General features: G+C 29.4%; 3 protein-coding genes across 3 annotated transcripts; all 3 read left to right on the plus strand.

The window, feature by feature from the left end:
• The first annotated feature begins 3,727 nt into the window (after positions 1-3,727).
• On the plus strand, positions 3,728-4,708 carry LOC129317749 (glycine-rich protein-like). Its single transcript, XM_054962117.1, has 2 exons — positions 3,728-3,841; positions 4,226-4,708. The coding sequence occupies exons 1-2, from the start codon at positions 3,739-3,741 to the stop codon at positions 4,465-4,467; spliced, it is 345 nt and encodes a 114-aa protein (XP_054818092.1). The 5' UTR covers positions 3,728-3,738; the 3' UTR covers positions 4,468-4,708.
• Positions 4,709-17,643: 12,935 nt separating this feature from the next.
• Positions 17,644-19,232, plus strand: LOC129317050 (glycine-rich cell wall structural protein-like). The gene is made up of 2 exons (XM_054961376.1): positions 17,644-17,780; positions 18,662-19,232. The coding sequence occupies exons 1-2, from the start codon at positions 17,672-17,674 to the stop codon at positions 18,964-18,966; spliced, it is 414 nt and encodes a 137-aa protein (XP_054817351.1). The 5' UTR covers positions 17,644-17,671; the 3' UTR covers positions 18,967-19,232.
• A 4,653-nt stretch (positions 19,233-23,885) lies between these two features.
• Positions 23,886-25,705, plus strand: LOC129317829 (glycine-rich protein 3 short isoform-like). The gene is made up of 2 exons (XM_054962219.1): positions 23,886-24,012; positions 24,981-25,705. Exons 1-2 carry the CDS (start codon positions 23,904-23,906, stop codon positions 25,253-25,255), a joined length of 384 nt encoding a protein of 127 aa, XP_054818194.1. The 5' UTR covers positions 23,886-23,903; the 3' UTR covers positions 25,256-25,705.
• Positions 25,706-25,955: the final 250 nt, after the last annotated feature.

Consider the following 25,955-nt stretch of genomic DNA (forward strand, 5'->3'; position numbering starts at 1 on the left):
GAAAACAAACGGCTGGCTATAAAGTGTTCTCCATTCACATGAGTGAAGAATCAAACCCCTCACCACATGCTTAAGGGACAAAGTGAGATAGCCACTATGCTACACTCACATAGTTATAAGATAGTGAATATGATCCTTCATAGAAACAACACTTTCTCATATTTTATTATTATTAAAATAAGGATACTCAACAGACGCCTCATCTTCATGGGCCATGCATGCCTCTTTTCTTATTGGGCCTTGCTCATATTTTAAGCTACGTTTTCTTCCCCAGAATATTTTAAGCTAACTTCAAACACCTTTATTATATCAGTACTCTCAATTTTACAAAGATACTCCCTCCTATATATATATATATATATATATATATTCCTTTCCTACAACAAGGTAACTAATTCATGTTTTATAAAAATGTTAGCTGAAACCTTATTTTTCTAAAAATGTCTATATCTTTACATTTTTACTTGAGTTTCCTAATAATGCATTGATGTCAACTAGGGCAGGGCCTAAGGCCTAAACTAGCTAGCTCTATTAAGCCCAATTATATTTCAGGGCTCCATTTTGTTCATTTTGGCTCCGGCCCTTAGGATCTTGGCCTTATATTTTTTTTCTCATTTTCCAATTTAAAAATCTAAAAAAAACATATTTAAAGTATCAAAAAAGTTATTACACATAACATTAAATTTAAAAAAACAAGTTTGAGTCAATATACATGACAACAAATTTAAATCTAAAAAAATAACATAAAAAGAATCATCGACAACAACAAGACTTTGCTAGCATCTTTAATTAAATATTGGTAATTTTTATTATCATTAATATTAATATAATTTCATCCTTCTCCTCGTAAAAGCCTCATCAATGACAAAGATATTAAGCTTTTCATATATTCCTTCTTCATCCTTATGAAATAAGGCTAGGGTTTTAAAATTAATGTATTATTTAATTTTTTCAATAATAAAATTAAAAAAAGGCCCCTTTAAGCATGAATTAATGTATTTTCTTGGGCTATGGGCCAACCCTAATTGATGACTCTAGTAATGCATGCATAATCTTTAAATATAGAGCATTTAAAGGCAAGATTTTTTTTTTAAGCAAGGGTTATGAAAAAAAAAATTTATCCAATGCCTTTTATTTTAGACCAAGGGGTGTTTTCTAGAAAGTGACTTATATTGTAGTTCTGAAGGAATAGGATGCTTTCTAGAAGTTTGTTTTGTCCCTAAATATAAGGGGTGTCTTGATAATTTTGAACGATTGGAAAATTTTACCCTTAATGTCTTAAAAAGGAAAAGATATATTAATTATGTACTCACCTACTAGCATGATATTAATTGTGACATTATTAAAGGAAAAAATGAATCATTATTGTAGTTTTATGTGCTGTCAACTAAAGAACACATTTTTATTGACAACTAGGATTTAGTTAAAAACATTTAACATATAGAGAGGAGAGAGTAAATTAATTGCTACTTTTCAACAAGGCTATATTCAAAAGTAAGTTAGAAATTTAGCACATTAATTACTTCTGTTAATTATTGTGCAAAAACGTATTGTGGAGGGACTGATCTTGATTTGAGAGTTGATACAGAGACGGATTCACCGGGGCAAGCAAGTTTCAAACAAAAAAAAAAAAGGTTAAATTTACATGCTTTTTATCTGTTAAAAATATTAAATAATTTTAGGCCCCAATATAATGTAATTTTGCATTTGGCCCTCATAAAGTTGGTTCTACTCTCTTTGATCCTATTTATTAGTTACTTCTAACATTTTTATTGGAATTCAAAAAAAAAACGTTAATGTCTAAAATTAAATAAGTTTTCAACTTTATCTCTATTAAATATATATACTTTAAAATAAAATACTTTAATATTTAATGAATTTTTCAATATTTAATAGGGATAAAATGATAAAGATATATCATTATAATTGAGATATTTTTTAAATAGGACCAAATCAAACAATCTATTTACCTTACGAACAGGAGGAGATCCGTCTTGATACAACTTCACATTTCATGTAATATACTCCCTCCATCCTTATATATATAAAAAAAATATTTTAAAATGTTTTTATTACTAAATATAAGGAATTATTAATATATTTTTTAATGAATGAATCATTATATCTTTATTAAATTGAAAAGAAAAGAAGATAAATATTCTTATTAATTTACTTTGAAAAAGTATATTTATTTTTATTTACAATAATTAAGAAATTTTTATTAAAATATTAATATACTTTTAATTAAATAATTAAATTTTATTAATTTATGTGATTTGATTAAAAATATTTTATATATAGTGATAGAAACAGTAATTTTTTTATGTGCTTCGGGCAAAACAAAGTTGTTTATATTGCATTCGCATCGGTCATCCCTATCTTTTCATTTGTTAGTCATTAAATACTCCATAATGTTGGTTCTGCCACTTGGAAGCAGATAATATTCTGTTATTCAGAAGCATTAATAGCGAAGCATGGGACAATTTTATTGATTGATCTCAAAATAGACTTTGGGGATCGCCTAGAATATTTTGGATTTTGTCAAATCCCTTCTTACGTTGCCTTTTCGAGATGCAGCTCATCGAACAATTTGCCTGCCTACTCATTGCTAATAGTCTTTTAAAGGACAATTTTATTTTTGAAAATTTTAATTTTCATATATTTTTAATCATTTAATTATATTCTTATTAAATTATTTAATATAATTTAGAATTAAATTTAATTTTTTAAACTGCCAAATGTTAATTTTAGGAGAGATTTTTGTATAATGCGGCCTCCAAAAATCTTACTTTTGGTCAAAAGTGAAAATTTTGACCATTAATTTTAATAGTCATTACTGAAATTATTTTTTCTTTTTGTAGTGATGTTTGATACCAATATTAATTCTTCCGTAACTATACATGTGTTCATGGGTGTTAAATATACTTATTCAATAACTATCACAATTATAGTTACTGAATTTTATTAATACTTAAAAATTATCAAAATATATTTTCCTTCAAAATTTAAAACAGTCAACATGATTAGAACACTCTTTACTTATGATATCCACTCTAAAAATTTTGAGATTTGATACTTTTTTAGTATTGTATGACAAAATCTTTGACAGCCTTTCGGTTAAATCAAGACATTGTTATCATGCTATGTGAACTCACTAAATGAGTGTACTTAAGTTACTCACTAGATCTAAAATCATATGTGTATGTTATACTATGGAGTAAGCTGGTACTAAATGGAAGGACATTCATCTTGCAAGCCATATTTATACAGCTATCTGGTAATTAATTTGTTACTATTGCTAATTACTAATTTAAATTCAAGCAATGTCTGCCCAAAAGAATTTAAATGTAACTCTCCTAATGTAATTTTTTAAAATTCATAAAATTAGAGCATTCGATCTTATTTAAGAGAGATTGCATTTTTTGTAACTTGATCAAAACAATGCCTGATCAACCAAGCCATTTGATACAAACATTAATTTTTTTTTAATTTCATTAGCAATCTTTTCAACATTGTCACCCAAAATAAGGGGCAAAAAAGGTATGATGAAGATCAAGTGTAGCATAGATAAGTTTTATAATTAATTAGATAAGGTTTAAAATTAACGGAAAACCTACTATTCTTAACTCCCAACTACATGTAGGCCCTTCCTGTGTGTGTGTATATATAGAGTATACCTTATAGTTCTTTCAACAACCATATCATATCCTTTCTTTAATTTGCAAGAAACTGATTCAAATGGCTTCCAAGGCCTTTCTTCTTCTTGCTCTCTTGGCTCTCTCACTACTTATCTCCTCGGGGGTGTTAGCTAGGGACTTGTCCGAGTCATCCTCTAACCATGGTGAGTTCGAGAGCTTTCTTGATTCTCTAGCATAAAATGTTGTTTTTTTAAAAAATTTCATTTGTATAAATTTTATATTTAATTTCAATTTTTATATTCTATCGTCACTTTTATATATTCATAGTGAAAATTGATATTTTTCTAATTCTTGACTCTATATAGCACCATAGCTTTGGGGGATTTCAATCCCTCCTCATTGCAATTTTTATTAACAAATAAAAGTTATTTTGGGATGATAATTTTATAATCCAAAAGTTTTGGGCAAAAATAGAAAATTGATAATTTCTTTTAAAAATTTTTACATGTTTTAACGTTATATAAGAATGAACTCTTGCGATATTATTACTAACCATTCAAGCATTTCTTCATTGTATACATTTATAGCTGAGGTAAAGACAAAAAATCATGGAGAGGTGGATGATGCCAAATATGGTTATGGAGGTTACCCAGGCCATGGTGGCTATGGCGGTGGTTACCCAGGCCGTGGCGGTTATGGAGGCGGATATCGAGGAGGATATTGCCGCTATGGATGCTGTGGTGGAAGGTATGGAGGAGGATGTAGAAGATGCTGTTCTTATGCTGGTGAAGCTGTGGATGCACAACCAAAGACTGAAGCTCATAACTAAGACACTTCACTTACATGTATTATTGGAACTATGTGATGCTTTTTGTTGTACTAGTAAAGTGTGTTTTTATTATGTTTGTTGTGAGAGCATTAGGTACGTGCTTTGTCTTCACTCTCTCGTCTGGGAATAATGGAGTTTCATGCCTCACATCAAAGTGTAATGTGTGTCACTTACGTTTAAGTATTTCTTGTGTAATAAAGTGTCTCAGAGATTGCTTTCAGCAATTAAAATGGAAGATGCCATATTTGATAGAAATATATTTACTCGGTTAACATGTTATCTTTTTTTTTTGTTATTGCATTTTCTTTGATTTATATAATAATATTTGTGGTTCGAGTTACGTCTGTCGATAATCGACATGCCAGTGTAAACCATGCTTGTGAGCAGACATGGCACAACATGCCAAGTTTGTGTTGCTAGAGGCGACAGAACTTTGTCAATGTCCATGTGTGAATGTCGCACAACGTGTCATGTCTGCGAAGCCGATATTGACAAAGAACTCAGGCTTGGCATCTATTCGTAATTTTGGGATAGGGTTAATGAACATCAAGACCCTAAATTATTGTGTGATGCTAAATCCTGAACTCTTGAAATGCATAAAACTTCTCATTAACTTTTAAATTTCAAGTATCCAAAATTCCAATGTTAAATTAGAGAAAAACAGCCATTACTTTCAAGAGTCAAAATGAATACCACATCAGTATGAGATTAGGTCCCCCAACTATAAAAGTAATGATCATTTTTTCTGACTTATCAATAGTGTGGTTTGTGGCAATCGGAATTTAGAACTTAAGATGCTCATTGGCAATAAATTGTATTAATTTTATTATTTGATATTTATTTTGTAATTTTCTGAGGCATTTTCTATAATTTTTCAGCCAACTAACAAAGGAGTGATAATAAATTTTGATGTATAGTACTTCCTCTATCTCAAATTATAAGATACTTTTTAGAAAAAAATCTTATATATCAATAAATCTCATTAAATACACCTAATAACCTTATCTTTTTAAAATAAAAATATAAACTTTCAAAAATATCCATAATTTAATTTATTGAAAAGAGAAGGGACAAAAATTAATTATAAAAAGAGAAAGGATAATATTAAAATTGGCGCATTTAATGAAACCTTAATCTACCCAAAGTGTCTTATATTTTGTGACAGAGAAACTCCTTCAAAAGTGTCATATTATTTAGAATGGAGGAAGTAATATTCTCAGTTAAGAATGGTAGTGTGACCATATAAACAAATAGCCACGATTGGAAAACATGTGATATTTAGCATATTATAAATATTTTTTCTTAATTATTATGATAACATTTTTTTATTTTTATTTAAAATAGTAACAAATAATTTTAATTTATACACATATATTTATATTTCATGTAATATATTTCACTTGCATTTGTTTTTCTTAAATTGGAAAATCAAATAAAAATTACTCAGATTTATTTTGCAATCAATTTAGATAATTAAAAAAGTCCATCATAAACAAGTTCATTGAGGATTCGATCTTGTTTGCCACTGACTACACTAATAAAACTTAGTATTGTAATAATTTGAGGCTTAAACGACTAGGCTTATCAATCAACAACATAATTTCACCCAAAAGTTCTTATAACTCACGTTCTCTACAAATCAATAAAATTGAGTTAAGAGTCTACAACATCATAGTAACCTAAAAATACTTGTAATCTACACCTGTAAATTTAGGGCCTGTTTGGCTTCTATTCTCATTTATTGTTTTTAAAAACTATTTTGTAATATAGTTTTTAAATTATTTTTCAAAACAAAATGAAATGAGAATCTGTTTGATTATATCAATTAAAAAGCAGTTTTAGAATTAAAAAATGGACTAATAATGATGGTTATAAGCAGTTAATGGTGGTGATTAATAATAAAAATTAGTCAAAGTAATTGTACTTTTCAATAATTAAATGTATTTTAATTTAAAAAAATAAAAATGAAAATAACTTGAAGTTGTTTCTATTTTTTTGTTTTTAAAAATAAAAAATGAAAACAATTTCAAAAACACTTATTTAAATAAGTTTTTTAATTTCTCTGTTTTCAAAAATAAAAAACAATTTTTAAAAACAGAACACAAACAAGCTCAAAAAATTTCTGGTTTCCCGCTACATTACTCAAGATCAACCCCCCCCCCCACACACACACGCACATTTGATTCGTCCGACATGTACCTTTAATCTGGAATCCCCAACTACTAGACAGTACAAGTGTTCTAAAAGCTACAGTTTTGGGATGTTCCTAATCAATCTATCGTTTCCTCAATCGGCACTAACGAACATAATAAATAATATACTAAACCAAAATCATGCCTCAATTCAGATTTTAATCATAAAAAACTAGTTACATGTGAGCTCATTTGCATCAACCCTTTGGAAACACTTGTAGAGTTGAAAATCTATGATATAATGGCCTTATCACCTTATGACTTGGAAACTTAAATTCATTACCCAAAGTTTAAAACTATCATGCGCTAATATATAGAAGAAGGTCAAGGTAACAAATTTGAATGAGTTAAAAGCTAAAAATTTTCTGTTTAGAATCGTATTCAGAAGTGTTAATTCGAGTTATGTCTGTCAGTAATCGTCACAGTTCAAGTAATATCAGTGAGTAAACATGGCATAATGCGCCAAATCCACGAGAGGACATAGACAAAGAGCTTATACATGGCATTAATTTGTAATTTTTTGGGGACATAATTTGTATTAAATTTCATATTCTGTATTTATTTGTCATTTTCTGTAATTTTTTGGATAAAGGAGTATTTTTGCATTTGAAGTAGTCTCCAAGAGAAATATAACATCACAAACTATTTAATATATAGCATTGATTTTTTCCTAAAATAATTAAAATATAGTATTTTCTACTCCAATGTTAAATAATAAATGTTAATTTTTAATTTAATGTGAAAGAAGATAGTTTAATTATTTAATAGATATCTGTGAGCATTTAATATCATGATAGAGAATACTATAATTTAATTACTTTAAGAATAAAATAGTATATTAAAAAATTTAAAGTGTTGGGTGTTCCTTAAAAAATATTTTAAAAGAAAAAAAACACTTTTTATCCAAATTTTTTTAGGTAACTAACAGAAAAGCACTATCATTATATTGCACTCTTTTTAGTACTTTAAGGTGTGACAATGCTTCACCGTTGACTTTGAAGTTGATTTCGACATGACAGGTGCACCTATAAAAAAATTAAGAGTAAAAATATATACCCTCTTCGTTAAAAAATATAAAATTTTTTTAATAAGTTAGATGTTAAAAAATGTAAGGTAATTTTAATCTTTCGAGATGTAATCATTATTTTTTTTTAAATTACTCCTATTAATGAATAACTTTATATTTATTATAGAGTATTTAACAAGAATAAATATAAAAAGATAAGGTTAATTTAAAAGTAAATAATTACTTTATTGAGGAGAGAGATTCGATTAAAAATGCCTTATATTTTTTAAGAGAGAGAGTATAACACAATTCAAAACTAAATATAATTTTATTATAAAATATCATTATACAATACACATAGTTTCTTAAAATAATGGGGTGGGAGAAAATGGGTGGAATATAGCCGGACCCAGTAAAGTATAGTTAGGAAAGTTGGGTTTTTTCTTTATTTGACTTCCCCCTTAATAATGATTAAAAATCTAATTGGCAAAAAACAGGGTCTACCTCTCATCACCCCTTTTCTCTGTCCCCCCCCCCCCCCCAAAATCCCATCTTCGCCTTCAAACAATAAAATGAATGATACGGTCTAGATTTATTTATTTTATAAATTAATTATCATAATAATAAATTTAAACTCTTAAAATTTGACCTGCACAATTCATAATTTATATTGTTATTAAAATTTTTTATAAATTAAAATTTTTTTATTTTATTGCATTTAATTATAAACTATGTAGGTTAAATTTTAACAATTTAAAATTATTTATTTATTTTTAAATATAATATTATGCTAATTGTTTTATAAAACAATTGAATCTCAATCATTTATTTTATCCAAGGATAGAGATTGGATGAGGAGAAGAAAATGAGAAAGAAGGATGAGGAGAGGATCTCCTCCCCTTAAAAAATCATCATCATCATCATCTTCTTTTTCTTTTTTTTTTTTTAACTGGAGGTAGTCAATTCTCTCTGATGAATCAATATTCACTTCTTTTGACAAATTTTCTGAGTTCCTCTACCATATGGCATTTTTGGTAAAATATTTGGTTGTTTGGAATATTTTGCTCAACAAATTTCCTCTGTCCTACACTCTAATTTGGGCTTTAGGGCCAGGCACCATGTTAGTAGAGAAATAGATTTGATATACCATGTTATCAATTCGTTGTCCAATAAAAATTTGGCCATGACATATGACTATAAATATAAATTAATTTTGCCATTAATAATAATAGAGAAATAAAATATTCCCTCCATTTAAAAATATAAGTTTTTTTAAAAAAGTTGGATATTAAAAATGTAAAGTATTTTTAATCTTTCAAGGTATAATTCATTGTCTTTTTTCCAAAAGTGTCCCTATTGATAATGACTTTATATTTATTGTAAACTATTTAATAGGAGTAAATATGAAAAGATAGTGTCAGTTGAAAAGTAAGTAACTACTTTATTGGGAGATGAGAATTAATTAAAAATGTCTTATATTTTTAAACGGAGGGAGTATAAGAAATTAAAGAGACACTCTATTTTAAAAATAATAATACATTAGATTATACTTAATTGAATTAGTACAACATGGCATGCTTTTATTAAATAGAGCATAGATGACGTGATGCACTATATTCATAAAAGAATTTATCTATGTTAATATCTTTACCTCCTAGACTCCAATATTTGGCAAAAGGTCTTTTCCTAATGCAGTCACAATCTATTGAGAATCATCTCAATTCATACTATATTTGGAAAAACGTCTAGGTAGTAATGTCCCATTGAGCAATGTCAAATGATGATTGAGGAGGTTGCATTGTAATCTTTGAGTTTGACAGGTTTTGTGTCCACCAAAGTTGCAAGTAGTTCATATTGAATTCATTCTTCATACATATCTTCAACAGTCATTATTAAATGCCCATTTATTTTGGTTCTGCCACTTTCAAACCAATAATTAGTCTGCATATTCAGAAACAGTAATGAAGCATGGTACGTACATGATTGGTTGTCGACATAGACTTTAGTTTAGGGATGGACTGGAATATTTTGGAATCTTATTTTTTTTAACGTAATTATGAATTTAAATTTCTATTCAAAATAACCGGAGGAAGTTTTTAGAAAAAATAGCAAATAAATTCTATCCATGAATAGGTTAATGATAAATAAGTACCCTGAAATGGGGTAATTGCTTTGAAGCTGTTAGGGACTTACATAGCATATTGTTTGCGAAATGAGAGAAATAATAAAAAACATCATTGTTAAAACTTAAAATAAAGTTGTCAATAATGAATGTAAGATTGTTGATATAGGAAGCATAATTTTAGTTTATATATATATATATATATAATAACAATTACACGCTCTTCTTACATTAATAGTTTCAGTTTTGTGATTAACAACTTCAATTTAGATATTAACAATACAAGCTGACGACAATTAATTTCAATTTAGTCATGCAATAATAATATATTTACTATATTAACAACTTTGCAATAATTTTATTTTAGGTTTTATCAACAAGATTTTCTATTATCTTTTAGAAATTCATAAACGTAATTTCACAAAAAATTAGACGGTGAAGTCCGTAGGGATTTCAAAGTGATTACTTTGTTTTGTGGTATTATTTTGTTATTTGCCTATTTCAAAGGGATTTAATTATTATTTTCCCAAAATTTTACCTTTTTGGTTTAACAACATATTTTTTCTATTATCTCATTGTGAAAATTGTTATAAAAAAATAATAATGAAACATGATACATTCTTTTATAAATGCAAGTTAACTAAAATTTAGTTCACTTAATAAAATTACCTTCTAATTAATTTCAATTCAAATCCGAATCCTTTTCAATTCCAAAGCCTCAAATATCATTTTTGAGCATAAAACTTTTAATTAGCAACAAAATTGCAATTCGCATCCCTAATTTTTTTAAATTCAATAATTTTTAAATTCAATTCCTAATGAATTAATGATTTTGTTTTTATTGATGAACTTATTTTGTCACTAACCCAAATTTTTTTGCAGTGTTAAGTTACTTGCTAACTCTATACTAGATAAGTGAATAAGCTAGAAAGTAATGTAAGGAAATGAATGAGTAAGGTTAAGGAATTAACAAATTTTTTCAAGGAGTGATTCACAGGCTAGCCACAATCTACCAGAGGAATGATATTTTGATCATTTTGTTATAGAATTTTACTTCAATTCATATCCAAGAATATCCTAAAGTAGTATTTTATATTATTATATTGGGCGTAATTTATAAATATGTCACACCGATGGTTTTTAGGTGAAATTCTCCCTAAACTAAATCATAGCTAAGTCAACCAAAGCCATTTAATACAAACATTAATTCTATTTAAATTTCATGTCCTCTGATCCTTTCATTGTCACCCAAAATAGGAAAAAAAAAATCAGATGAAGATCGTGCAACTTGGAATTTTAAGATGTATCTTTTTTTATATACAAGGCCACGGATAAACCGTGCAAAGAATGATTTAGGTCAAATCAAGACCCATGAGTTGACGATATCCTAAAGGTGGAAGGTCATAAATTAAAGTGTCTGTATTTTCTCTCATAGCTTGTCGAGCAAGTCAATCCGTATATTTATTACATTCTCTAAATGCTTGGTTGAAAAAGGCTAACCATTAATGAAAAAGCTACTTACTAACTGCCTACTGGTTGTAGGCCCTTCCTCTCTCAGACTAGGGACTGCTTATCGTGATTACACCCTTACATGTACATAGTTCAGTTAATAAAAAAAAAAAAAAAACCCTCACACATTCATATGTATGTTTATTTTAAAAAACCATATATTAATATATATCCTCGGCATCTCATCAATGGCTTCCAAGTTAGCTATTCTTCTTGAGCTCTCTTGCTTTGACCTTTTCATTTTTTATTTTTATCGGATAAGGAGTTAGTAGGCTCTACTAATAGTAAAGATTATCTCTTTAAGTTATTAAGGACAAAAGGATAAATCTCTTTCAATAAAGTTGCTATATATATATATATATAAGAATTAAAATTCAAACTTCCAACCATTTGCTCTATCACCTTTTCTCCTTAGAGGTAATAGCTAAAAACTTGCCCAAGTCTCCCTCTAATTACAAGCATAATCGAACTCGCAATCCAATGCAAATGGGGATGAGCAGTATTAGGTCACGAAGCTATTGCCAAATATTTTTCATTTCATTAACAGTAGCAAAAATTTTTGTTGCCTCATTTGTGAAAATTGTTAAAAAAATTATAATGAGATCTTAGTTATATTTTTATGTCAAAACAATTTAAATTAAAACATTTTTATTTATAAAAAATATAACTTAGCTATAATAAAATCTCTTGCATGTAGCACTCTCTGTTCGTATGTATGTAATAACATGAAACTTCCAATGAAATTATTTATTATTGACCTGAAAAAATAAATTATTTATTTAGTTCTAAATTGTTTATTAGAGACCCGGGCCTCCTAGAGTCCAAACAAAACTAATAACCTCCATCTTTATTAATAAACAAATGATGCTTTTCCATATACATCAAGTGATGTAATATAGATAATAGCAGTCTAGACCTCTTAAGTACCATTTCAGAATTTTATTTTTGGATATGTGTATGAAAAAATATTACTTGAAAGAAAATAACCCCTTAAATAGCCCTTAGATTTCTGGAGGCATTAGTCTCAATGCCTCTAGCTATGGAGATACCTTGGATAAAAATTATTAAAAAAAGAAACAAAGGAAAGTTGGCTAAGAATCACGGAACCCAGTTGAACAGTTAAAGGAATTATAATCTATACGATCAATCAATATCAATATTAATATTATTAATGTTATATATAATATATCAAATCTATATAGATGCTCCACCATTCGTTAGGTATATATCAACGGTGTAGTTTATTTTAAAGCATATATAAAAATAGGTCTTGTTAAAATTATATCAAGTGTTGGAAATCTTATATTTAAAGGGTACACAAAAAATATGATAAAAATTCCAAATCCTGCTGCACACATATTTTGAGAATCCCTTCCTATTCGCAGCAACGATGATTGATACCGACACTAATTCTCCGGTAACTAATATAGCATGTGGTAATGTGATGTCACCAAGTAACATGAATTCTTTGGGAACTCTCTTATCTTGATCTTTTTTTAATTTATAAAATTTGAATGCTTGACTTTATTTAACACTAATGTACAACAAATTAGTGTTAACTAATAAACAAAGCCATTTGACCAATTAAAGTTAATATGAGTAGTAAACGCTATTGTTACTTAAGCTAGTAGTTGGGAGCTCGAAGTCTAATCCATGTATGTGTAACAATTTAGTTAAAAGATGTCAATATATTGTTATCAATACATAGGAGGAGATATTCTTTGTTGTCAACGGAACTTACTCTTTATGCCTACCAAAAAATTAAACTAAGCCATTTGACACAAACATTATTAATTAAGCCATTTGACACAAACATTATTAATTCTGTTTGAATTACACGGACTGTTGATCTTTTTCAACGATGTCAGCGAGGATAAGGAAAAATAGAAGTCAGATGAAGATCAAGTTGAGATTGAACAGCGAAGCTTAGATAAGGTCTATAATTATTGAAACCTACTTATGTGCTAGCATTAGTTTCTTATAAGGTACTAGTTGACAAAATAAAATCAGACCTAAAGTTATTTGTCAACTTGGATAAGACAAAATAAAGTCAAACATCAAGTTGGGATTGTACAGTGTAGCTTAGAAGTAGAGCCACTAATTCAGATCAAACACAATGGGACCAGCCTGAAAAAAGCTATGGCTTAGCTTGATTATATAAGCTTTTTTAAAAATGTATGATACTTTAAATCGATCCAAATAATTTTAACCCAAATTGAGCATTGCCCGAATAAGCCTGGCTATATGAATTACCAGCCTTATATGTATATATAGTTAGTAATTTTGGCCATGTCCAATAGGTCAGTCGAATCCATCCAAAAAAGTTAGGGCTAAGGCTAGCTATATGGTTTTTCTTTTTTTTAAGAATATGATACTTTAAGCTTAATCTGAATAAGTTTGGCCTGTCCAAATTACTGACCCTACTTAGAGGTCTATAATTAATTGAACCTACTCCTAACTCACAGCCACATATAGGCCTTCCTGGCTCCTTTTTGCGAGGAACTGTATGTATGTGTGTGTACATAGTACGTACGCATAGTTCTATATTATCAACCATCTCATTTCCTTTCTTAGCAAGCAACTCATCAAATATGGCTTTCAAGTTGACCTTTCTTCTTCTTGCCTTCTTCGCTCTTTGTATTAATTTTGAGACATAATTTGTAAATCTGAGACATACTTTGTAGTGATTTTCTTATTCTATATTTATTTGTAATTTTTGAAGTATTTTCTGTAATTTATGAATCAACTAACAGAAGAATAACATTATTGCACTCTTAAGGTGACCGCCCGTGCCCCTCAAAAACAGTTTAGAAGTAAACATGTACCATTACCCTAAAATTATTATTATTATAATATGTCATACCATTCTACATAGTTTCTTGAAAGAACGGGGTGGGTGGGGGCATAATTTTTTTTTTTTTTTGGATGACACAGATCAGGAGCAAGATGGGAGGAATATCCCAAGGCAGTAAATTAAACTGAAATTAGGAAAGTTGAATCTTTTCGATTTGACTTCCCCCTTTAATATTAATTAAAATATAAATAATCAAAAGTAATCTAACTGGCTAAAAATGCGTCCTTCTTTTTCCCCCCTAGAGGAAGTCAATTCTCTCAAAATCAAGATTCACTTTCGCCAAATTGTCTGCGTTCCCCCCCACAAGGCACTTTTTTTTGGGGGGGGTGTGTGTGTGTGTGTGTGTGTTTATCCTAACGCACTCAGTACTTAACATTCCATTGAGAATCGTTTCAATTCATCATACTACGTACATTCAGAAAAGTGTCTTGCTAGAAATACCACACTTCAAATGATGAATGATACGATTGCATTGTAATATTTAAGGATAAATTCTTGTATGAAATTGGTACATCACATCATCTATATTTTGTTAATAAAAACATGTAATGTTTAATAATTATAAATATAAATTAATTATGACATGATGTTGATAAAGAGAGAATATAAGAGATTAAAGATGTACTATATTCCAAAAAATAAAATCAATAAAAATAATGACACATTAAATTTTATTTAATTAAATTGATGCAACATGACATATTTTTATTAGATAGAGTATGAATGACGTGGTGTAGTAGTTGAAAAGTAGGGTAATCGTCATTGATCATTTTATTTAATGGCTAGGAACAGTGACAAAGCTAGGACCCATGGTCGGGGGACAATTTTTAAAAAAAATTAATAATTTTATAAATAATTCAATAATTAAAAAATCAATTATATATACTTATTATATTACTAGAATTTAAGTTTTAAAAATAAAAAAATTGGATTTTAAGACTAGAGGAAAAATATATGGATTTAATATTCATAATATTAAAAAGATGGAGTGCAAAATATAAAAAGGACGGGGGAGAAAATTTAAAATTTCATATCCACTAGGTGTAATTTTTTCAAGTGAGGGGAGATGCGTTCACTCTCACTTGTATGTGGCTCTGCCGTTGGCTGGGAAGATAGATCTGTATAAAAAAGACTTCTCATCTAGACGGTGAGAATTGTCCACTTCCTTATTACTATGCTATTTTTACTGCATGGGATCCGAGTTACGCAAGAAATTCTCATATTTGAGTTTGACCAGTTTTTCAACCAAGCTTACAAGTTGTGCACTTTGAATTCATTCATACATATCCTTTAACAGATCACATTAAATGCCCATTCATGCATATTTATTTTGGTTCTGCCACTTGTAAGCCGATAATCTGGATATTCAGACACAGTATTGATGAAACTCGGTACGTACATGATTGATTGTCGAGATAGACTTTAATTTAGGGATCGACTAAAATATATTGAATTTTTTTATTAACGTAATTATATAGATTTAAATTTTTATTCGAAATAACTGAAGGAAGATTTTACCTTTTTCTCAACAATTGATATATTTTTATTATTTCATTGTCAAAATTGTTAAAAATATTTATAATGAAACATGGTACATTCTTTTATATAAACACAAGTTAACAAAAACTTATTCAGTTCATTTTGTAAAATTACTTTCTGATAAATATAAATTCAAATCCAAATTGTAATATCATTTTTTAGCATAAAAAGAAGCTTGGGAAGGTTGAAAAACATAAAAACTTATGGGAAGTTTTGTTTAATTTTAAAAAATATTATAGTTTACCATTTATCCATTTTACAAAATTCTAAATCCTAATTTCTAAGAAACTATACTTTAATACTTTATTTAATAATTCAACAAAGTTCTCTCTTCTTCTTTTCCTAAACATTACAATAGCAATATTTCTTTGCAAGAATAGGTAGCTAGTTGAAATTTAATATTCATGATTTATAAAGTTATTATTAAACTTTAATTAAATCTCATGCTAACTTTTTATTTTTTCATTATCATCAAAACATATTCTATAAAATATGTAAGAAATTTATTATTCGTGCAATACACTTTTTTTTGTTTTTCATATACTATTCTCAATATGCATGAAGCCACTTATATATATATATATATATATATAGAAGTAACAGACTAATTCAGACTTGAGCGTTATATACTTTCGTCCCTTCCTCTCTTAGACTAGGGACTATCTATAATATTGGGTACAGATTGTTGGATTACTTTTTTTTTTAATGATAACAAACTCTTTAGAAATTAAAGGTTGTTCTGCAGCATGACAAATTGAAAGATTATATGACAAATCAATCAACCTAGAGAGAGTCGAGAAAAAGACTTAGAACAAAAGGATTTTATCCCCCCCCCCCGGGGGAATCTCTTGTAAAAAGTAATTGAAAGTTTCTTTTCAAAAAGAAAATAGTTCTGAAATGTTCTTAGAAGGATAAAACTCCAACACAAATGTTTTACACATGTTTTAGAAAACATAAAATCTTTTTCCTTGCATTAACTTCCAATTAACACGATATCCAACTAACACGTTATCCACTTTGAAAGTAACTTAGTTTTTGCTTTGAGTTCATAGTTAGTGTGCTAGGTCCTTCACTTAGCATGCTATTCAGAAATTATAAATATAGCATCATTTAAGTTGGTTGGTAATGAATTAAGTGCTTACAACTATTTTACATTCAGTTTTATTGAATCATGCATTGAAAAGCTCTTAAACACTGTTTCAGGACTCCATAATAATATCTTCTCTTTGAGAGAGATTTACTGTTCTTCATTGTTTCTGTTGGTTTTTGACATATAGCTAGCCCGCCCTTGGTGGATCAATGTTGTTGGCCCAAGTCCACATTGTATATTGGGAGGTCAAATTAACAAGGAAAAAACATGAGGGTCCTTAATTGTAATATACCCAAAATTTATTTTAAGTAAATATGGCATGCACGTTGCCTTTATCTTCATGCGTATGTAGAAGTTATTTGACAAGTGTTTGTAAACGATATCTCTTGTGAGGGGAGATTCAAGAAATGGACTAAGAAACCTTCTGTGCTCTCTTCTCTCTTCCACTCTCCTACATTTACTGTGAACCGAGAATCGGATTCGAGTAACTCCTTTCGTCCACATAGAGATATCACCCGGTACAACTCACAGGTTTGTTTTTCCATAAACTTAATAGTTTCTATCCACTCTTTGATAGAGTATATATCAGAAATACCTTTTTCATACATTAGTCAACTAAGCCATTGGATACAAACATTATTAATTCTGTTTGACTTTGACGGGCAGTTTATCTTTTCAACAATGTCAGCAAGGATAAGAAAAAAATCGAAGTCAGATGAAGATCAAGTTGAGATTGAACAACGTATAGCTTAGGTAAGGTCTATAATTAATGAAACCTACTTCCTAACTCCCAACTACATGTAGGTCCGTACTGTATGTATATATAGAGTACGTACGCATAGTTCTATTATCATCCATCTCATATCATTTCTTTGCAAGCAATTCATCAAATATGGCTTCCAAGTTGGCCTTTCTTCTTCTTGGTCTCTTTGCTCTTTCACTCCTTATCTGCTCGCTTGTAACAGCTAGGGACTTACCTCATCAGTCTTCCTCTAATCATGGTGAGTGCAAAGCCGTTTTGAGTTTCGATTCTCTACACTTGAAAATTGTTGCCTATTCTACTTTAGGAAACAGTTTTCAAATGTTACTAAATACTTGCTGCCTAAAGTGGGGGATAAATATCAAACATATGAAAATTGTTGTTTATGCTTGCATTAGGCAACATTTTTACAACTGTTGTAAAGAAAATATTTGCCTAAACTAAAAATTGTTACAGTGCCTTTTCAAACAGCTCCTACATACTTCTGAGATTCGTTAATTTGCAACCCTCAAAACAAAAGTTTGCAACTGAGATTTGTTAATTTACAAATTGAAAAACTTGTCAAAACTTGAAAATCGTTTTCTATTACAAATTAACGAATCTTGAAAATTCTTGTTTAAGGATTGCAAACAAGGATAATACGGTAGCAACTAACTAGAAATGGTATTATGTTTGAGAAGTTTTACCTTTACAAATTTGCAAGTTTCACTCACAAATTCTTGTTTTGATGGTGGCAAAATCTTTGATCATTATTTTAATTTTCCCATCCTTTTGGTTCTCATTTAAATTTTATTTAATATTTTAGTCTTTTAATGTCATCCATCCTTTTTCTTATTCTATACTACACACACACACACACACTGTTACAACAGACTAGCTTTGGGGGATCTATATCAATCTTCACTGCATCGCAATAAAAAACATACTAAACATTATATGTAAAAGGAACATTTATCATGCGTAAGTTTTTTTTCCCCTTATTTGCCCAAATTTGGTGCTAGTTTTATTAAAGAAATAGAATAATGTTGGGATGATATTTTTATCCAAAAGTTTTACTATCATGAAAAAACTGCTATATTATCACTAACCATTCTAGCGTTTCTTCATTTTACTTATTTGAAGCTGAAGTAGTGGAGACAAAAAATCATGGAGAGGTGGATGATGCCAAATATGGTTATGGAGGTTACCCAGGTCGTGGTGGCTATGGTGGTGGTTATCCTGGCCATGGTGGCTATGGCGGTGGCTATCCAGGCCGTGGTGGATATGGAGGTGGTTACCCGGGCCGTGGTGGTTATGGAGGCGGATATCGAGGAGGATATTGCCGCTATGGATGCTGTGGTGGAAGGTATGGAGGAGGCTGTAGAAGATGCTGTTCTTATGCTGGTGAAGCTGTGGATGCACAGCCAAAGACTGAAGCTCATAACTAAGACAAACCTCACCTACGTATTAGAACTATAATATGTACTGCTTTTGGTTTTGCAAATAAAGTGTGAATCACGTCAAAGTGTAATGTGTGTCATCTGCGTTAAGTATTTCTAATATTTGTATAATAAAATACCTCAGAGATTGCTATAAGCAATCAAAAATGGAAGATGCCAAAGTTATTATGAAGTTTTCCTCCCGTCGCTATGTATCATTTTCTCACCATGAGTGAGAGCTGAATATTTATATTAACTATAATGATGTCTTATTAGGTATTGCATTATCTATGGTAATATTTGTGGTTAAGAATGGTAGTACCATTGTGGGAGAAATGGCCACTATACGAAACTATGATATTTATCATATTATCAATATTTTTCATAATTAATTATGATTACACGTTTTATTTTTTAAGTTAAGATAAAAAATAATTTTAATTTATTAAACTATATTTATATTTCATGTTATTATATTTCACTTGCATTTGTTTTCTTGAAATTGGAAAATCAAATAAACATACAATCTTGGCTGCCGCTAGCGACACTATTGAAACCTAGTATTAATTTGAGGTTTAATTGACTAGGCTTATCTCATTCAACAATGCAATTCAATCCAAAGTTCTTATAACTCATGTTCTCTACAAAGGATTGAGATCATCAATTAAGGTCGACAACATCAAAGTAACCTAAAAATGCTTCTAATCTACACATGTAAATTAAAAACTTCCATTTTCCACTACCTTAGTCTAAATTAACCAATATTAACATTTAATTTGTCCAATATAATATTTACCTTTAAAAAAATCACCAAACACTAATGTTCTAAAAGCTACAATTTTGAGATGTACCTAATCAATCTATCGTTTCCTCAATTGGCACTTAATATAATAATATACTAAACATAAATCATGCCTCAACTCATATTTTAATCAGAAGAAATTAGCTAGGCGTGAGTTCATTTGCATAAACCCTTCCCAAACACTCTTAGAGTGGAAAATCTATGACCTAATGGCATAAAAGCCTATATAGCACATACCTTAGAGGCTTGGAAAATCAAATTCATTTCCCAAGGTTTCAAACCATATCATGTCCTAGCAGAGGAAAGTCAAGGTAGCTAGTTTGAATGAGTTAAAGTTAAAAAATTTCTGTTTAGAATCGTATTTATAAGTGTTAATTCGACTATGTCTATTGGTAATTGTGCCCGTATAAATATTATCTATGAGCAGCTATGAAGCACCGATATTTCAAATTGTCTCACGTATCTGTATTGATGTCGTATGCGATGTTGATGCTCATATCCGTAATGTAGTAAAATAATTTTTTAATTTAAAAAATTAATTTTCAATATGTATCGCATATTGTACTCTTTTTATTACTTAAGGGGTAACATTGTCTTGCCTTTGACTTTAAGATAAACCACCTGCATGGTAAAAAAAGTTTAGAAATAAAAGTATACCATAATAATAATAATAATAATAATAATAATAATAATAATAATGTTGTTGTTGTTGTTGTTGTTATATTATCATATCATTATGCATAGTTTTTTAAAGAGAAAATTACATTCAGGTCTCACAAAAGAAAGTTTATTACTGAGAGGTTCCATAAATTTTACAAAATACTCCCAAGTCTCAAATCCTATGCATTGACAACTTGATTAAGGGTATTGACAACTGATCAACGGCCTTTTACAACTTGCTATTATAAGTTATTATTTTTTTTTATAAGTTGTAAATGGTATTTACTCAGTTGTTAATGCCCTTAGTTAAGGTGTTAACACACAGGATTTAGAACTTGAGAGTATTTTGTGAAATTTATTGAACCTCTCAATAATAAACTTCCTTTTTTGTAGAACTTGAATGCTATTTTTGCTTTGTAAAAATAATGGGGTGGGTGGGGGTAGAATTTTTTTGGGGTCACGGATCAGGAGAAAAACGGAAGGAGTATAGCTCAACGCAGTTAATTAAAGTAAAATTTGGAAAGTTAAGTCTTTTGGATTTGACTTCCCACTTAATAATAATTAAAATATAAAATATCAAAAGTAATCTAATTGGCTAAAAACGTCTCCTTGATTTATTATTTTTTTTTTCTAGAGGAAGTCACGATCCTCTCAGGAACCAATATTCATTTCTATTGTCAAATTGTTCCACCCACCATATGGCATTTTTTGGTAAAAAGGAAAAAAAAATTGGAGAATTATATCTAAGGAGCTGACAAAAAACTTATTTACAGATAAGGACTAATAACAAATTTCATTTGAAAAAATAAATTCATATTCTTATTTTAACAATATTTCATTATGTATTAGTCTTTGTCTATGAATAATTTTTTTATCATATCTTTGGATATGATTTTCCAAAAAAAATTATCCTAATGCAGTCAGTAACAATTCATTAAGAATTGTTTCAATTCATCATGCTACAATTAGAAAAGTGTCTAGCTAGAAATATCACACTTCAAATGATGATTGTATTGAGACCATTGCCATGTAATATTTGAGGACAAATTCTTGTCTACACTCAATGCACCACATCATCTATATTTTATTATCCAATAAAAACATGCCATGCATCACATTATAAATATAAATTGATTCTGGCGTTGATAATGATAGGGAAAGAATATAAAAAATCAAGAAAGCACTAGATCTAATCCAAAAACAAAATCAATATAAATAATGACATATTACATTTTATTTAATTAATTGGTGCAACATAACATGTTTTCATTATATAAAATATGGATGACGTCGTGCAACAGCCGGGTCAATGCAAGAATTTAACATATCTGAGCTTGACAATTAGTTTTGTCAACCAAACTTGCAAGTGGTTCATATTGAATTCATTCATACATATCTTAACAGACATTAAATGCCCCCATTCAAACATATTTATTTTGGTTCTGCCACATGCAAACCAATAAACTGCATATTCAGAAACAGTCTTGATGAAACTCGGTACGTACATGATTGGTTGGCGAGCTAGACTTAACTCAGGGATTGACTAAAATATACTAAATTTTTTTTTCTTAACGTAATTATATTAGATTTAAATAACTGAACGAAGATTTTACCCTTTTTCTTAACAGCTGAAATATTTTTATTATCTCATTTTCAAAATTGTTAAAATATTTATAATGAAACAATGTTACATTCTTTTATAAATACAAGTTAACTAAATTTTTTTAGTTCATTCAGTAAAATTACCATCTGATTAATTTCAATTCAAATCCAAATAATTTTCAATTTCGAAACTTCAAATATTTATTTCTTCTCTACCTTTACCTGAATTTTACTACGTACTTAGCGTACTATCTATGCACTGGATAACACGTTAACCACGATTTCGACACACATTTAGTTTTTTACTTCGGCAATAACGTGTTTTTTTCCCTCACTAAATGACTCGTGTGTTCTAAAATTTCTGACTGCTATAATCTCACTTCTAATAGCTAAACTTTTTCAGAAATTATAAATATAACATCATTTAAGATGGTTAGTAATGAATTGAGTGCTCACAACTACTCCCTCTGTTTTTATTTATAAGAAAAACTAAAAATTATATTTTTTCAATAGGCATTTACTACAAATGTCTTCAATTATTGCTCATAATTTCACTATTCGCAGTCATAAGAAATAATAATGAAAGGTATTTAGTCTAATTTTTTTATGTTCAAATACAATTAATATAGTCAACTGATTTTTAAAAAAATTGTGTATGTGATACAGTTTTTTTTTCTATAAATAGAAATGGAGGGAGTACTTTACATTCATTTTTATTGAATCATGCATTGAAAAGCTCTTAAATACTGTTTTAGAACTTCACAGTAACATCTTCTCTAAGAGAGATTTACTCTAGGTCTTCATTGTTTCTATTGATCGCCCTTTGAGAGAGTATATACCAAAAAGTACCTTTTTTATAAATTAGTCAACTAAGTCATTTGATACAAACATTATTAATTCTGTTTGAATTTCACGGACTGTTGATATTTTCAACAATGTCAGCTAGGATAAGAAAAAATAGAAGTCAGATGAAGATCAAGTTGAGATTGAACAGCGTAGCTTAGATAAGGTCCATAATTATTGAAACCTACTTATCTGTTGGCATTAATGTTCTTATGAGCTACTCCAAGTTGACAAAATAAAGTCAGACATCAAGTTATTTGTCAACTTGGATAAGACAAAATAACTTGGATAAGACAAAATAAAGTCAGACATCAAGTTGGAATCGTATAATGTAGCTTATGTTGGATATTATAAAATATTCATGGGTATTTTAAAAGGAATTGTTATATTTTAATAATATTGATTTCTATAGCCCCTACTTAAATCTTATTTTCATCAACTTGGAGTTATAGCTTTGAAGGATTTTAATCACCTTTTATTTAATTTAATGACATTTAAAGGTTTTAATACTTATTTAAAAAACTTCTTTAATGTTTAAAACTACCCAAGTTATGAGGCTTAATTTGTTTTAATTATTTTAAAATTGATGTTTGATGGTTTATTAAGGGGACCTTCTGGCTATGACTATGTATAGCTTAAGGAGTGCGGTGTACCTAGGGCCAAGTTCTAAGGTTCTCAAGCTCCTCCTATGTATTGTATTGTTTGAGTATATTTTGTTAGTCTTTGTTGTTTTGTGGCCCTGCTTAATTTGCAGGATGAGTCTGTTTAATCCTAGAGAGCTGTCGCGCGAACAATTTAGTGTGGCAGAATAGCTCTTGAAGATAGTATTATTGGCACGACTTAGACTTTAAATCTACTTGCCGGTTCCAACAATCTCCAACAGCTTAGATGTCTGTAATTAATGGAACCTACTTCCTAACTCCCAACCATGCAAGGTCCTTTGTGTGAGGGACTGAGAGCATATGCATACAGAGTACGTCGGCAAACTTCTATTATCAACCATCTTATGTCCTTTCTTTGCAAACAAAACTCATCAAATATGGCTTCCAAGTTGGCCTTTCTTCTTGTTGCTCTCTTTGCTCTTTCACTCATTATTTGCTCGGTTGTAACAGCTAGGGACTTGCCTAATCAGTCTTCCTCTAATCATGGTGAGTGCGAGCCCTATTGAGTTTTGATTCCCTACACTTGAAAACTGTTGTATGTTATGTTTTAATTTCGGTAACAGTTTTCAAATGTTGTTAAATATTTATTGCCTAAAGTAGTGATCAATAGCAACATATGAAAACTGTTGCTTAATTATGCCCGTATTAGGCAACACTTTTAAAACAGTTGCAAAGAAAACAATTGCCCTAACTAAATTATTATAGTACTTATCGAAACAGGTCCTATACTTTTGAGATTTGTTAATCTGCAATCCTCAAAATAAAGTTTTGCAAGCAAGATTCGTTAATTTGCAAAAAAAAAAATTTTGTTAAATTTATCATTACTTGGAAATCATTTTCGTTATAATTAAATTGACAAATTTGGTAAATTCGTGTCCAAATTCGTGTTTTAAGGATTGCAAGCAAGGATAAAATAGTAGCAAATTACTAGATATGTTGTTATATATGTTTGAGAAGTTTTTCCTTTACATATTATCAAATTTTACTTGCAAATTCTTGTTTAGATGGTTGCAAATCTTTGGTTCTTAATTTAAATTTCTGAATCTTCTGCTTGATATTTGAATTTGATTTAATATTTTAGTCTTTTAATGTCATTCGCCCTTTTTCTTATTTTATACTATATACATACACACTGTTACAACAGCAGAGCTTTGAGGGATCTCAATCAATCTTCACTGCATCGCATTAAAAAACCTACTAAAAATTATATATCTCTTGTAAAAAGGAACGTTGATCAAGTTGTGTATAGTTTTATTTCCCCCTTTTTTGCCCGAATTTGGTGCAGTTTTTATTGAAGAAATAAAAGTAATGTTGGGATTATATTTTTATCAAGTTTTAGTCACATAGAAATTATGGATAATTTCTTTAAAAATTTTAACATGTTTTACTATCATGAATGAACTTTTATATTATCACTAACCATTCTACCGTATCTTCATTTTGTTTATTTGAAGTTGAGGTAATGGAGACAAAATATCATGGAGAGGTGGATGATGCCAAATATGGTTACGAACGTTACCCGGGTCGTGGTGGCTATGGCGGTAGTTATCTTGGCCGTGGTGGATACGGCTGTGGTTACCCAAGCCATGGTGGCTATGGTGGTGGATATCGAGGAGGATATTGCCGCTATGGATGTCGTGGAGGAAGGTATGGAGGAGGCTGTAGAAGATGTTGTTCTTATGCTGGTGAAGCTATGAGTGCACAACCCACGACTGAAGCTCATAACTAAGACACCTTACCTGCGTATTAGAATTATATGTGCTACTTTTGTTGTTCTAGTAAATTGTGTTTTTATCTTGGATTAAGTGTTATTTTTGTGTTTAAACTTTACTTTTAGAGTTTGCAAGTACTCTGAACTTGATTTGAGGTTATTTTTGTCCCTGAATGTTCGAAATGCACTGCCCATTATCCCGCTTTTAAGGCGCCATGTCCGTTTCTAGTGGAGTGAGTCTCACCATTTTTTATTATTTTTTAATAATAAAATATTGGATTAAGAATTACTTTTGCCCTTGAACTTTTTTCTTAAAGTTTTATAGGTACCCTAAACTCAAGAACAAAAGTGACTCTTAACCCAATACTTTATTATTAAAAACATATAAAAAATGTTGCGACCTACTCTACTGGAAACAAACGTTATGGTATCTTAATTGTGGGATGATAAGGTAGCACATTTCACACATTCAAGGACAGAAATGACATAATGCCAAGTTTAGGATACCTGCACATCTTAAGGGAAAAGTTCAAAGATAAAAGTAACCTTTAACTTTTCTATATTTGTTGTTGGGAGCATTTATTAGGTGTGTGCTTTGTTTTCACTCTCTTCTCTAGGAATGGAGTTTCATGCTGCATATTAAAGTGCAGCGTGTATGTCATCTATGTTAAGTATTTGTGATATTTGTATAATAAAGTATCTGAGAGATTGCTTTTAG

Source organism: Prosopis cineraria, unplaced genomic scaffold, assembly GCF_029017545.1.
Source record: "Prosopis cineraria cultivar Desert tree isolate PC_DT_omini unplaced genomic scaffold, ASM2901754v1 PC8, whole genome shotgun sequence".
NCBI classification, from domain to species: domain Eukaryota; kingdom Viridiplantae; phylum Streptophyta; class Magnoliopsida; order Fabales; family Fabaceae; genus Prosopis; species Prosopis cineraria.